The 15,262-nt window shown below is 61.0% G+C and overlaps 1 protein-coding gene across 2 annotated transcripts in view; it reads right to left on the bottom strand.

The window, feature by feature from the left end:
• Window positions 1-15,262, bottom strand: part of HTRA3 (HtrA serine peptidase 3) — a 34,239-nt gene that overhangs the window by 11,862 nt on the left and 7,115 nt on the right. The window contains exons 2-6 of one of the 2 annotated variants that reach the window (XM_045289497.1): window positions 11,715-11,823; window positions 10,193-10,415; window positions 9,592-9,786; window positions 7,236-7,268; window positions 6,250-6,370 (exon numbers count right to left, since the gene is read on the bottom strand). In XM_045289497.1, coding sequence (XP_045145432.1) covers window positions 6,250-6,370; window positions 7,236-7,268; window positions 9,592-9,786; window positions 10,193-10,415; window positions 11,715-11,823 — 681 coding nt within the window. The remainder of the gene's footprint in view (window positions 1-6,249; window positions 6,371-7,235; window positions 7,269-9,591; window positions 9,787-10,192; window positions 10,416-11,714; window positions 11,824-15,262) is intronic. The other variant, XM_004715063.2, reaches the window with a different exon arrangement.

Genomic DNA, 15,262 nt, shown 5'->3' with positions numbered 1-15,262 from the left:
CCATGTGCTGGCAAACAGCCTCTAATGTTTGGCATATCTTTGGGGGAGACAAAACTGGGGGAAAGTCTTTTAATTTATTTGTTTATTTTATTTTAAAAATTTTTGGTTTGGGGGGGAAGTCTTATTATATCCCACAATTCCCCCTTTTGTTTTATATATATAATTCAAAAGAGCCACAAGGGCAAAGTGGTTATTTTCCACACTTTGAAAGCTATCAATGCAAATTTAATGACCTAATTAATATAGCCCAAAATTCAGGCTTATGGTAAACATTTTGAATCCAGGCACAGTGCGGGGTGGGGTGGGGTAAAGTCCCCCCTGCCCATCTGCTCTTGGAGGAAGGTGTGAGAGGGATTGGATGTCGCCGTGGGAAGAAATAGACCAAATAGGAATGTTCAATTCTATAGGGAGATAGAATCAACCCTGTGCTTACTTTAAGGCAGCATAGCTTTAAGGGGAGAAACTGTGGAAATGATAGATTACTGCAGGAACATGTACTCGGACAATATCTCCAACCACCAGAGTGGCGGCTTTCCTGCTGCGGAACACTGGCCTTCCAGATTCCCTCCGGACCAGTCAGGGAATAAGTCCCAGTCCTATTTCCCTCAGTGTTAGTTTCCACACCAGGCTGCCCTGCGGGCCCCCCCTCGTCTGTGCGTGTGTTGTGTGTGGTGGCCTGTGCATCACGGGGCGGGTGGTGTTTCAAAGGCAGAAGAGTCAGCCAGGGCATTTCAATCGCCTCACATGCACGTGATGGACAGACACTGAGCACGGAAGACCGAGCGAGGGTCCGTGCATTGAATGGTGATGCTGGAGAGGAGTATAGACGACCCCCCAGGCTGCCCAAAGGACCAACAATCTTCCTTGGAGGAAGTACGGCCAGATGCCTCTCAGAGACCAAGGATGGAGAGACCTCGCTGAGGGAGAGGAAGGTCCTTCCCGAGGGGGACCAGACAGCGTTTCCTTGGCCAGCCGCAGGGCCGCGACAAGTCGGAGCCCAATGACTGGCTATCACCTACAACACAAACCCAGCAATGGCATGGCCGCATCTTAACATAATGGCCCTGGGCAAACACTGAGCTCCTCCGGTTGAAGTGAACACAAGGACAGTGTCGGGATGGGGAGCAGCCCAGCGGGGGCCCCAGGGTGTGGGGGAGGGTGGGTGCTGAGATGGTGGGAGGAAGGTCCCTTGGGAGGGTGGGCAGGTCCCTGCCACAGGTGCGCCCTCACTGCCACGGAGGGGGGTGTGGATGAGAATATCAAAACTCAATGGATCTTGCACCACACACAGTGCCTTTATGTCACATGGACAACAGATGCCTCGGTGCAGCTGGGAAGAGTCCCCCTTCCTGCCCCCGGCCCCACACACACACACATGACAGGGCTCCAGGCGCTGCGACAGGCTGGGGCAGGCACGGGGAGCTGGGCCTCTCCCTCCCATCCCTCCAGCCACCACTGAGCAACCTGGGGGAATGCTACCCCTGAGGACTGAGTTGGGCATTTTGTCCCGAGTTCCCAGAGGCTGAGGGGGAGTCCACAGACCAGGCTTGCCCCTTCCTTGCTGTGTGACTCTGAGTCGGTAGCTTAACTTCTCTGTGCCTCGTGTTCTTGTCAGTAATTAAAGCCCCCACCGCGTGGAGCCGGTTTGGACTCATAGCGCCCCTACAAAGGGTTTCAGAGGCTGTCCGTCTTTCCGGGAGCTCAAAGCCTCATCTTTTTCCTGCAGAGCATCAGGTGGGTTTGAACCGCCGGCCTCCTGATGTCGACAGGGGAATGCGTACCCCACACCAGCAACAGGGCTCCTTCATCTGTGAACGGAGTCATTCTCATCCCTGCATCGTGCAGTTGGGTTTTGTCGTGGTGGTTAGTTCTGACTCATGTGCAGTACCAGCCTCACAGCCCCTGCCCACAGCCCCACCTGGGCAGACCTGCCCTGGGCAGGCCCATCCGCTGAGACTGTGGGAGTTACATCATCTGGTGTCAGCTTGAGGTGTCAGTGGAGGGGTGGGGTCTAGCCTGCCAATCAGGACGTAGCTAATGAGGCCTCTGTGTGAGCGTGGCCTTCCCCTGAGGATTCTGGGAACTCCTGCCTTTCCCTCCTTGGAGGCAGAAGACTGACTCTCTCTCTCTCTCTCTCTCTCGGCTCACTTCCTGAGAGATGCTCTCCTGACAGAAGGAGCCACGTGGAGCCCCCTGTCAGCACTGAGATGCTTCCACTGCCACTGGATCCACAAGACTTCCCACCCACTGGCCTGTGATCTTCCTGCATTCGGGGTCATTGCATGTGCTGCGTGAGTCTGAAGAGGACTTTATAGATTTGTGTCGGACATCTGGGCTAATATCAGACTTATGAACTCGATCTGGACCAGATGGTTTCTCAGTATTTGACTGTTCTTGTATACAAAGCTCTTTCTTACACACATCTGAGGCTCCCTGGATTTGTTTCTCTGGCCCACCCAGACTCACACAGAGACCCTCTGGACCTACTGGAAACAGCTTCTGGACAGTGTGCCTGCTCACATCTCTGCCCTTGGGGACCCACCTGGCCTCTGACCTAGGGCCCTCTAGGTGGCAGGGGGTGGGGGAGAGGTGCCCAGGTTGCTTTTTCAGGTGGGACTGGCAGGCTTTCTGGGGAGCAGAGGATAGAGCTGCCCTTTGCTGAGCTGAGGGGATGGGGACATGCAGGCGGGCTGCCACCTGACCACAAGGAGATGCCACACAGGCAGGTGTCCACCAGGACCAGTGTTTGGGACCAGGGCCCGGCTGTAGGAGTGTGTTTGGGGAGGTGCTTCCGGCAGCATTTGTACCCAGGGGTCTGGAGAGGGGACAGACAGCGACAGAGGTTGAGCCTGAGGCCTGCCCGCTGCCTCTGCCCCCTGAGAGACTCTGGGCACTGTCCTGGAGGCTGCTCGCTCCCTGTAGAGGCCAAGCTGAGCCCCTGGTCTTCTGCAGTGGCAAAGACCACACCTCAGTCACCTCTGAACCCAGGGTGCCACCTTCGTGTTTTGGGTTAGACAGCTCCATCCATGGGGTGGGGTTGGGGGTTCAGTGGGGCCTCAGGCCAGCAGCACCTGGCCCCTAGCCCTGCCCCTCCCATCATGCTGGGCAGCATGTGGCCAGGTCCCCACAGAGGGGAAGAGTCTGGGGTCAGGGAACTGTCTGGCTTTGTTCTAAGCATGTTAGGGGCTCGAGGGTCCCCATTTCCAGGTGAGGCAGCCGCATCTGTGATGGGGGTGAAGCCAGATGGGGAAGGGGCGAGGGTGTTCTCTGAGGGGCAGGGACCTCTGACACTGGGGGGCAGGGCTGTGCAGCCTGGGGGCGTGCTCTTGTGTGCAGAGTAGAGCTGCCCCTGGGGTCTCCAAGGCTGGATGGCCGGGCCTTTCTTATGAGGGTCCTAGGGGGAAGGGTCTGAGCGCCCACCTGCCTGCTGGCCAGTGAGTGCTTCATACCAGGCTGGGACCAAATGCCACTCAATTAACAATAACATCCAACAACTGCCCTGCAGGCTGGGCAAGGTGACACGAGGGCGGGCGGCTGTAAAAAGGTCGGAACTGTCCGGAGAGGGGAAGAGGCCTGAGGAGGGTGAAGAGGGGGCACCTGGGTCTCTGGGGGAAGGGGAAGAAGCAGCACTGTGGGTAGGATCCTGTAACATTTGGTGGGTGGATGAGACTATTGTTGAAACCCAGAACTCGGACTCCAGTTAGTAACAATGTATCAGGATCAGCTCGCTAGCAACAATGTATCAAGAGGAGAGTGGCTGGTGCCACAGAGCAAGTGTGAACAGGGACTGCAGCTACCTGCCCAGAGTTCCCGGGACCCTACAGCTGTGCTCACGCACACACCAGCTGCGCAGTCGCAGCAGCCGCAGCAGCAGGAGCTACGGGCCACGCACCAGCTCTGAGGCTGGGTTTCCCGTGCGCCACAGCGGACGGTCACTTTAGCCTCACCGTGGTGACTGTCCCCAAGGCCCCTGCTTCATCCAGTGGCACCACAGCCCTTCATGCCTCTCCACTCAGACTCCACATCACACCTCAGCACACTAGGGAGGCCCACATCCCCAGAAGGTCCTGGGCCTCTGCCACCCTCTACTGTCATCGCCAGCATGTGACCAGGTTCCCTGGAGGGCGGCGTGGCCTCCCTGTGGTCTCCAGCATCCACGTGTGTCCCTGCCCAAACATCACTGTTGCTGCCCAAGCCCTGATGGCCCCCACATCTGGAACAGAACCTGGGGTCCCAGCGCTGGGGTATCCCACGGCTAAGCCCGTCCCCCAGCCCCTCTAAGCCTGCACCTTCTCATCTGGGCCTTGCCCACCGCACCCTTGCAGCACTTCTCAGACAAGATCAAGACCAGCAGCCCCTCACTTGAGGAAACCCACTGATGTCTGTGTAAAAGAACTCTAGATTCGCCCGGCGGCCAGCACCGTTGCAAATGTTTATTCATTTGTTTATTCGTTTTAAAGGCAAACCCACCACCAGTCAGCCTCCGCAGGGCCTCAGATTACCGTGCCTGTCACCCTGCTAGGCTTCCCTGAGCCGGCTGCCTGGCTGGCTGCTTGGCCCCCAGTGTCCCCAGAGGAGGTGATGGGGCTCCCCCAAGAAGCACAGCTCTGGGACAAGACATGAGCACTTCCCAGGGGTCCCAGGGGCTGCCAGCGCTACCACCCCAGCGGCGGGCTCATCCACGCAGGAGGGGAGAGGAAGGCAGACAGACAGAAGAGGAAGAGGAAGCTGCCCGTCCAGTTTCCAAAGAAGCCACCACTCACGCATGCCCCTGTCTGCAAAGTGCGCCTCCTGGTGCCCGGGGCAGAGTACCATAGAGCAAAGGGGCATCGACCCGACAGGCTCTGTCCTTACAGGTGGTGGGGGGAGGGGCCGGCAGCACCTCAGACAAACCACAACCAGGCAGGCACCGGGGTGGAGGCCGGGGGAGAGGAGCTTCGACCCGCCTCAGTCCGGGGCCCAGCACCCAGCCTTCAGCTTCTCCCCAGACAGGCCGAGCCAGGCCCAGCTGTTCACCCGGACAGTCCCTCACAGCAGCTCCTCCTGCACCGGCTCTCAGGGCCCGCGTCCAAGGGCCTGGCCTCTTATGGAAGGAGCTTTCACCCCATAGTGGGGGGGAGGGACTGACTGACGGTGGGAGCAAGAAGTGTGCTGGGATCTGACAGGTACATGACAAGGTACGGAAGCATGGGGCCATCAAGAAAGGCCCGATGGTCAAGGCCCGCTCTGCTCCTCGGGAAACTGCCTGTGACCATGAACTTGAAGACAATGACCAAAAGGGCTCAGTTGGAGAGTGTCCTGGGCCTGAACCTTTCTGGGGAGCTATAGCCATCTAGAAGGGGGTGAGGGGCATCAGGAATTTCTGTAGGGTGGAGGCTGGAGGGGAGAGTTGGAGTCGGAGTGGAGAGGGAATCCCTAGGACCAGGGCGTGGCTCCACTTCCTGGAGAAGAGGCTACCGCACCTGGGCAGGACTGACCCTGGGGATGCCAGACAGATGGACGGATGGTGGACAGGAGGATGGACAGATGACAGGCAGATGGACAGACGGATGGACAGATGGACAGGCAGATGGATACATGGATGGATAGACGGATGGATGATAAATAAATAAATAAACCACGGCTGAGTGGAGATTTGGGTGAGTAGGCAGATGGGTGAAGCTATGGGTGGGTGGATGATCAATGGACAGGGATGATGTATAAATAATAAATGGGTGGATGATTGATACGTGATGGAAGGAGGGAGGCAGGATGCATAGTAAACGATGGATGGATGGACACATGGAGGCAGGAAAGAAGCACGGCGCTGACAACTGAGGGGCCACCCAGACAAAAAGCAAGGCGTCCGAGCAGCTGACGGTGCCACATGCGCAGGAGGCCGAGCTGAGGACCAGGTCTGGAGGGTGCGTGAGGCCATGGCTGGGCAGGGCGGGGCAGGCAGGGAGACCCCAGGAGGGGCTGAGGGTAGGTGGTCCTGGGGTCTTGGGGCTTCGGCAGGCAGAGGGGCCCAGTCCAGGAGGGAGGGAGTTCACACAGCACCTAAGGATGGTCAGTGGGTCATCTGGAGCCACTGCAGTGACCAGGTCCCAGTTGGGGTCACAGCTCTGCTCCCTGCCCCAGCCTGGGTCGCCAGGTCATAGGGGTGAGCTACAGGCCACTGCACCCACCCAGCCCCTGCAGGGAGGTCACAGGGGCGAGCCCCAAGCTGTCCCCCCACCCACACGGCCCCGGCCCCGGCGAGGGCGGTACCTTTGCTGGGCCCCTGCCTGTCCTGGACCTGGGAGAGGAAGCGCGAGATGCGGTCCGAGGGGATGGCGAAGGAGATGCCGGCTGCCACCTTGAGCGTGTTGATGCCGATGACCTCGCCGTCCTGGGCAGGGGGGCGAGTGGCGGTCACTCGGGGAGCTGGGCATGTCACTGCCCCTCAATATCCCCCGAGAAGACTTCAGGGCCACCTCAGGTGCCCACGGCCCCCACTTCCTGCCACCTGGCCCCCAAAACCCAGACCCTAGGACAGTCGCTGGGTGCTTGTCACTGGGGCAGCACCCCCTGCAGCCACCACCCCTCCAGAGAGGGCCACATGGGCTTCTTCTCACAAGAACCAGGAGCTGTCCAGCCTTGGAGGACAGATCTCTGCCCTGGATGGGGAGGCCAGCTTATTTAAGCCCCAGTGGGATGGGCTTTGGGTCTGAACACCCTCTGCCCCCCTGCCCCGGCCTGGTCCTGGAAGAGGGAGAGGGAGGCAGAGGGAGGGGCTGGCTGGCAGGGGTGGACGGTGCAGGGCTGCAGACGGTGTCTCCTGGGGCTCTGTGCTATTCACCCTGCTGATGGACCAGCCGTGGTGGCCGCCCTCCCCCCTCTGCCACTCCTGGCCCTCACCCTGGATGCATGGGCAAAGCCATCCCGGGGCCACAGCCCCTCCTGGCCTCTGTCCCTCCCTCTAGACATCCCTCCCTCAGGCCTGAGTGTGATCCCCCCCTCCCCCCCACTGGGCTTCTTCATCTCCATATGCCTCCTCCCTCAACCTTTCTCCCTTCTTAAATGCCCCTCCTCTAGGCAGCCCCCTGGAGCTGGAGCCTCCCCCTCACCTCCAGGTCCACCCTCCCCCTCCCTCCTCGGGCATGTGCGTTCAGGGCCCCGCATTCCTCCTCTGCCACTGAATCCTAAACGCCCCATGGCCCCTTCTGTGAGCAGAATCCCCAGAAGGCAGGAGTCCCTGCAGGGTGGGCACTTACCAGGTTCACCAGCGGCCCCCCGGAGTTCCCGTACTGCAAGGGAAACACACATTAGCTGCATCTCAGGATGGGCTCAGCAGAGGCCTGGGAACAAGCTGGGTGACCAGTGACAATGGTCCTCCCGGGCCAGGCCCTGTCCCTCCTGAAGGGCCCTCCCTGGTTCTATTTGAGGGCCAGGCCCACAGATGTGGACGGGGCTGGGGTTCATGGTAGAGAGAGGTGGCACTGGGGCCAGAGCTTGGTCCCCTCTGTTCAGTGGAACTTTGGGGGGCTGTGCCTGCTGCCCCATCCTGCCATCTCTTCAGTGGCTCCCCAAGGGGCCAGGCATCAGACCCCAGGGGCCTTACACCCTTCTCCACCCACCCTGGAGCCCTCCTGCCCATCCCTGGGTGAAAGTCGACTGGTCAGGGCTGCAGCTTTGCTGGCCCCTTGGCTGAGCCTTCTCTCCCCTCCAGGCTCAGCCTCTCAGCTGTCCCCACAGGCCACCAAGTGCTTGCTGTGCAACTGGGGACCGGTGGCTCTCAGCTTCATGGGTGACCTGCTATGTACAAGTCACTACCAGCCCAAACCCCACCTGAAAATAAAGACCTACACCCTCTCTGAGGTCACCAAGACCCCCAGGAAGCTTGTCTGCAAATGAGAACCAGACAGGTTCCAGAGGACGGTCATCTAAATGCCGTCCTCCTACATCTGCCCACCCACCATGCATACCCACCCACCTCCTGGACCTATTACCACCCCTCTTATTTCCCACCCAGACCCATGTCTGTCCACCCACCATGCACGTCCACCCACCTCCGGGACCTATTACCACCCATCATATCTCCCACCCAGACCCACATCTGTCCACTCAGCCACTAGTGTCCATCCGCTCATCTACCTCTCATCCACAGACCCACCCAGTCATCCTTCAGTCATGCACATTCTCTGCACATCTATTATATATCCATCCATCCATCCATCCATCCATCCATCCATCCATCCACCTACTCATCATCCATCTATCCACTATCTATTCCCCTGCCCATCATCCACCCATCCACTCACCCATCCGGCCATCCACTCACCCATCCATCCACCCACTCACCTATCCATCCACCCACTCATCCATCCATCCACCCACTCATCCATCCATCCATCCACTCCCCTGCCCATCATCCACCCACTCACCCACCCATCCATCCATCCATCCATCCATCCATCTACTCACTCATCTATCCATCCATCCACCCAATCATCCATCTATCCATCCATCCATCCATCTATCCACTATCTACTCCATCCCTGCCAATCATCCATCCATCCATCCATCCATCCATCCATCCATCCATCCATCTATCCACTATCTACTCCCTCCCTGCCCAGCACCCACCCACCCATCCACCCACTATCACCAGCATGACCATCAGTATGATGCTGGCCAGACCCTTTGCTCAGTGGCACCATCAGGACGCCATCGCCCCTCTCCTGGGTGACCCAGGCGCGGCTGCTCGGTGGCAGGAAAAGCGTTTTGTGAGAAACCAGATCTGAGCCCGGCCTCAGGACCCTCACTCTAGCACGGGGTCCCTTTCCCCACCCCAGGGGGGCAGTGACCCAAGGGTGGGCTCCAGGACTGACCCTCCCTGGCTCCTTGGGGCATTCCTGCCTGCCCTCTGCAGGGACTCTGTTCAGGACCAGCTGCCCCTTACAGCCCCACTGCACAGACAGGCAAGCCAAGGCTGGACAGCCTGGAGGACCATCGGGTTAGGCGTGGCCCAGGGCCCTCTGCACTGGGGGCTCCAACTTGGAGGCTGGATGGCCCTCTGGGAGGGTGCTGGTGGGACCCTCGCCCTGCCGCTGCGAGACATCCACTGTGGAGCCTCTTCACAACCCAGAGCTTCCAGCAGCTGGGCATCAAGGCAGAGGGTGGCCTGCTTGGGATGGAGCAGGTCTAAGTCCACCCCACAGGCTGCTCAGAGTGCGAATGGACTTGCCAGCAGGGTGGTTACCAAGCAGGATGGCCAGGATAGATCGACAGGCCTCGGGGATACGGTGCAGGGGCAGAGGACGGGGACAGAGGGAAGGGTCCGGCATCCAGGGACCAGGGACAGGGACAAGGACCAGGGGAATGAGGGCAGGGTGCAGCATCGAGTGCAAGATGAGAGGATAGGAGAGAGGGGACAGGGGCAGGACCAGGGGCAGGGGAACAGCTCAGGGGATGGAGCAGGACAAAGGACAGGGGAGAGGGGACAGGGGACAAGGGACAGGACAGAGTGAAGGATCTGGGGGTAGGAAAGGGGTCAGGGGTGGGATAGTGGACAGGGTCTGGGTGCAGGGAGGGGACATGGACCAGGCCCGGGCGTGGGCGGGGACCCACATTGATGATGGCGTCGGTCTGGATGTAATCCATGTCCGAGTTGTGCAGGCCGAGCTCCTTGCCCTCCCGCTGGGCTGAGCTGATGATGCCGGTGGTGACCGTGTTCTGCAGCGCGAAGGGACTGCCTATGGCCACCACGAACTCGCCGGGCCTCAGGTCAGCTGAGTTGCCCAGCAGCAAGACAGGCAGCTGCCTCTGGAGAGTGAGGACGAGGCGCGGTAGGGGCAGGGCCTCCAGCAGCTGGGACCCTGGCCCCTGTGGCCATCCCCGGGGGAGGGGGCACAACCTGTGACGTGGGCTGGCGGGGTGGGGGTGCAGAGGAGCCATGGACGGACGGGGATCTCGGGACAGAGGGGCCCAGGGGAGGTCCTGGCAGGTGTCAGCCCCACTAGAGACGGTGGTCTGCCCAGGAACGCCCACGGTGTACCAGAGGGCAGGCACACTGAGGCTCAAGGGGAGTGGGGAGCTTCTTGTTTTAAGTGACCCGAGGTGGGTGGGGTCATCTCCAGACCTGGGGTGGGCGGGGCCGGGGGGAACCCAGCACACAGGCCTGTCCCCGTCCCGGCCTGGGCTTCCAGCTGTGTGGGCAGTGCCCGCTCACCTTGGGCTGAATCTTGATGGTGGCAATGTCCGACTTCCTGTCAATGTCCTTGATGGCCGCCTCTTGGCTGTCTCCGTCCAGGAGCTGCACCTTCAGCTGCTGCCGGCCGGACACGGCGTTAGAGCTGGTTACCACGTGCGCATTGGTCACGATCAGGCCGGACTCGGACACGATGAAGCCCGAGCCACTGGACAGTGGCACGTTGCGGCTGAACAGGGGGTGTCTATGGGCAGGACAGGGCACTGTGAGTCCCTGCTCCACCCTGAGCAGCTGTGACCTTGGCCAGGGCCCCCAGAAAGGGACCTTCTGGCCTGCAGTGATGGCTCCCCACAGTAACGGAGTGCTCTCGCAGGCCCCGGGCTGCTGCATGCTTCCCAGCCCTGGGCACTGCTGACGTTCCCTGGGCCTCCCTGCCCCTGCTGGGAAGGGGACCCCACACACTGCCTCCCCAGGCTTCCCCCAGGAGGGTGGGCACCTGGTGACAGTGCCCACCCAGCCCTGAGCTGAGACCAACAACCCCCCTGCAGGCCCCGAGGGAGGGCGGGAGGGCCGTGCTCTGGACACAGGATGGCTCCAGAGGCCCCCTGGGGCCAGGCACAGGCTTGACAGGGTGGGGCTGTCACTGGAGCTGCTCAACACAGACATGTGTGTGGGCTGGACAGCCCCACGGTCACCGGGTGGCCTGGGAGCAGGATCTGTGACAGTGGTACCCTCGGGCCACCACACACTCTGACAGAGCCACCTTACTTGGTCCCCAGTGACATGGGGAGACTGAGACCCAGAGACTCTGGCCTGGGCAGAGCAGGGAGGCCCAGGCCATCTGGGTGTGGGCCCCCAAGTCACCCTGCACACTGGGTCCCCCGTGTCCCCTCCCAGCTCCCTGTGCCCAGATGCCTCCTGCCGTGCTGTGTCTGCAGGAAGGCCTCACAGCAGGCAGGGCTGAGGCAGCCGGTGGCCTCCTCCTCCCCACCCCTGGGCAGGATCACTGCAGGGAGCCTCAGGCCTGATGGCATCGTGTCTATCTGGGCCTGACTGCCCCGGGGCTGATGAGGGCCAGCACTGGGGCACAGGGCAGTCATTAGCCGGCTCCGGGCTGGGTCTCCACAAAGGACCACTGACTGCCCAGGACACAGGCCACCAGAGGCCCTGATGTGTCACCCTGAGCCTGACCATCATCTCCTCCATGACACGCCTGGGCCCCAGGAGAGGGCCAAGGGGTCAGTGTGTGAGGAGAGGCGGTTGGCCTGGTCTCCTGCCCCACTGGGCTCCTCCCAGCTGTGGCCCTCAGCCAGCTTCCTAGGACTTCCCCTCCCCACCTAGAAACCAGGTCACCAAGCCGGCTGGGGGGTGGGGTGGCAGGAGTCACAGAAGGAGCTGGGTGGGGAGGGGCACCTCGGTGTCTCAGGGTCATGGTGGCCGTGGGGCTGCAGCCCAAGGGCCGGGTACTGGGTGGCCAGTGGAAGAAGAGCTGCCCGTGGAGGCAGGGAGGGGGACGTGCCACTCGGCCGGAGGCCCCACGCACCTCAGAAACAGCTCGATGTGGACCACGGCCGGTGCAATCTTCTCCACCACGTCGGCGATGAAGTTGAACTTGTATCTCGGGCTGCTCAGCGGGTGGAGACCTGTGCTGGCTGGGAGGACCAGACGTGTCCACCGGGGCGGGCTCCACCGGGCCCCAGAGTCCTGCCTGGCTACAGGTGGGGGAGGTGCCCCCAGGTGCCCAGCCTGCACGGAGCAAACTGCTACCAGGCTGGCCTGGAGGCCCAGAGGAACCAGAGCCCCTGCCTGGGGCCACACCCAGGGCGGGCATGGGCTTGGTCACCCAGGAATGGGCCCCCTGCCCCCATCTGTCCGTGGGTGGCACCATGGTGGCTCCCGTGTGGCTGGACGCAGAGGCCAAGTGCCAGCAAGGCCAGCCCTGGTGGAGAGGCCTCGGCAGAGCTGCCAGGCTCGGGCTGACTAAGAAGAAAGGCCTGGCAACCAATTGGACAGACCATGGGACACAGCCCGGTGTGGCAGGAGCCGAGCCCCGGGAGCCCCCTCAGCACCCACGGGGCCACCACAGCGCTCCTGGGGGTCATTGCTCACAAAGACGCACAGGGCCAGGCGACACCGGGGTCCGCTGTGTGCGGGCTCACCAGGAGTCAGACCGTAGTTTGTAGCAGGAGGGCCAGCCCTTTTCTGCCTATTCAGCCAGACCCACCTCTGCCCTGGCTGTCCCGCTGCCTGGCCACAATCAGCACAGGCCCTGCAGCCGGCTGTGGCATGCCTGCCGGGGCCCTGGGGCCCCCATCTGGCTGCCTTGGCTGTCCCGCAAGAGGCTCGTCCCTGGAACAAACTCTCTCTCTCTCTCTCTCTCTCTCTCTCTCTCTCTCTCTCTCTCTCTCTCTCGGCTCAGGTTTCTGCTCGGTCAGCAGTAGGGCTGCCAGCTCCGCAGGCCCAGATCCTGGGAGTGGCGAGGGGCCCTCCCCATCACCCCCGAGCGGCTCTGGCATGTGCCAAGTCCCCCCCACCCCCGAGGCCCTGCTGGCTGACGCTATCAGGGCCGCCCCGCCTGGAGTGGCTTGGGAGAGGACCAGGAGTCCACGGGCCAGCTCGCCTGAGCCCCTGCACCACTGCCTGGGTGGCTGCAGCACCCCGCTCACCCCCTCTGAGCCTTCACCCCGTGTCCGGGACATGGGCCCGTGGGAACTGGGCTTACAGGTGATTTGTAGACGGTGACACTCCCTGCCCAGTGGGCACCCTGCCCCCCTGATGAGGGGTTCTCCTGACAATCCCTGTGAGGGATGAAGGATGATGTGCTTCCAACATCTTTGTCCCACGGCTGTCGGGCCGTGTCTCAGGACGTCCCTTCTACCCTGTAGAGAAGACAAGGTCAGGGGGGGAACCTTGGCTGTTTAGATGGCTCAGCGGCTCACAAAAGGGTGTCAGTCCACCCAGAGGTGCCCAAGAAGAAAAGTCTGGCCATCGCTGAAGAAAAAAAATCAGCCACTGGAGTCCTAAGGAGCGCAGCCACACGAGGGGGTGCCATGAGCAGGGGTCACTGGAGGGCACTTGGTCCTGGTGGGTTTCTAGAAAATTATGCCCAAACCACTGGGGGTTGGGTACACCCCGTCCCCTGCGGCTTCCCCCTGCTATTAACAGTGGCTCCCATTAGTTACAATGTATCTTCCCATTGGTTACAGTGAACCGACCCAGACGGACACGCTGTTATTAACTAGCCCACCGAGTCCTTCAGGCCAGCGTCTCCATTGGAAGGAAGGCGTGCTGAAGGCGCAGTGGTTAAAGCACTCGCCTGCTGCTACGGAGAGACTGATTCTGCACCAGCCTATCAGGGGGCTGTATGACCCACGGCAGGCGGGGAGGGGGTTCTGTTCTACAGGTGTGGGACGGAGGCTCAGTGAGGAGATGCCCCTGCCCGGTGAGTGTGTCCAGTGCTCCAGTGCCCTAGAGTAGGTTTTGGCACATACTGACTGCTGGAACACTGCCCAGTCCCCCCCCTTCCCCCTCCCCCGTCCCCACTGTCTGTGTTTCTTTCCCCGTTGCAGCCGCTGTGTCAGGAAAAACACCAGGGTTGCACAAAGGTTGTTGGGCTCCTCTCCAGAGGAGTCCCTGGCCCCAACTTAGCCCCCAGCCCTGCCTGTCCATCGAGTCTGAACTGGGACCCCAGGGAAAAGACCACCATGTGCACTGGCCAGCACTGGGCCTCTGGCCAGCCGAGGGTATGGGGGCGGCCAAATGAACCCCCACCCAGCCACAAGGTATGCAGGACTGACCACCAGCACATCAAGGTGCTCGGGGTCAGAGCCTGAGGCTGGGGGAACCCAGCACCCCCTCACCCCCAGGGTAGCATCCCCAGAGGGAGGGTCTGAGCCCAGGTGTGTCTGCTACCCCCAGTTCCAGCGGGGGGCAACTGCAGCTCTGCCGTGACAAGTGCTTCCCCAGGGAGACCAGGGGCCAGGCGGCCTCAAGCCCTGGCCTTCTTCCTCAGCATAGGGGCTGCCTGGTGGCATAGCTGTTAAAGCTTCTCTGTGGGAGAGGTGGGGGAGGGGTCCCCAGGGCAGCCTAGGAACCACGGGGTGGGGTCGCTGTGAGCAGGGATGGGCCGGGGCAGTGGGTTTGTGGGGCTTGGCCAGGAGGAGCAGCGCCCCACCACCACCACCCCCTCCCCGTCCTTGGCTGTCTGGTGCTGGGGGAGGTTGCAGTCCATACTCAGGATTTCCAGATGTCACAACACCCGACACCAAGTTTTATGTGATGATAAAAGCAGAACCCAGACAAACAGCCATCTGTGAACAGCCGTGTGCAGAAGCGGGGCAGGGAGGTTGGGACGGGGTGGGGGCTCGGTGAGCACCTCCCCCTAGAGCGTTCTTGCTGATGGGGAGTTCTGGGTGGAAACAATATCGGGGCAAGGCTGGGGCGGGGAGGGGCAACTGAAGGCGGGGGCGTGGGGGCCGGGAACAGAGATGTTTTTCCGGTCCCCTCTGCCAGGAGAACATAGCCTCCCACAACCGTGGCAGTGAGCTTCTTGGAGGAGGCCCACACTGCCCTGAAATCCTTAGCTGAACAAGTGAGTGAGTGAGTGAATGACCAGGTGAATGAGTGAATAACTGAGTGTGTGAATGAATGAGTGAGTGTGTGAGTGAATAAGTGAATGTCTGAGTGAGCAGATGAATGAATGAGTGAATGACTGACTAACCAAGTGGGTGAGTGAATGATCAAGTGAGTGACCGAGTGAATGAATGAATGACCAAGTGGTGAGTGAGTGAATGAATGAATGACCAAGTGCATGAGTGAGTGAACGACTGAGTGAGTGAGTAAATGAATGACCAAGTGAGTGAGTGAGTGACCAAGTGACTGAGTGGGCAGCTTTCTTGCACCCAGCCCCCACCTGGCCTCCAACAATCACACCCAAGCCCAGTTCCCCTGCCTCTCAGCCTCATCCACGTCCTTAGGGTGCTCAGCACCCACTTCACAGTCAGGTCACTGAGGCTGGGCCCCATGGTGGGGTGGGGTCTGTGGCCTTCACAGTCCCCCTGGTAGGGACTCCAGGGGCCAGCCCTGTGACTT

The sequence above is a fragment of the Echinops telfairi genome, unplaced genomic scaffold (assembly GCF_000313985.2).
Source record: "Echinops telfairi isolate 266 unplaced genomic scaffold, ASM31398v2 ScPeMD7_28;HRSCAF=97, whole genome shotgun sequence".
NCBI lineage: Eukaryota > Metazoa > Chordata > Mammalia > Afrosoricida > Tenrecidae > Echinops > Echinops telfairi.
The sequence above is the reverse complement of the archived record's forward strand: the minus strand, read 5'-3'. Positions and strand labels throughout refer to the sequence as shown.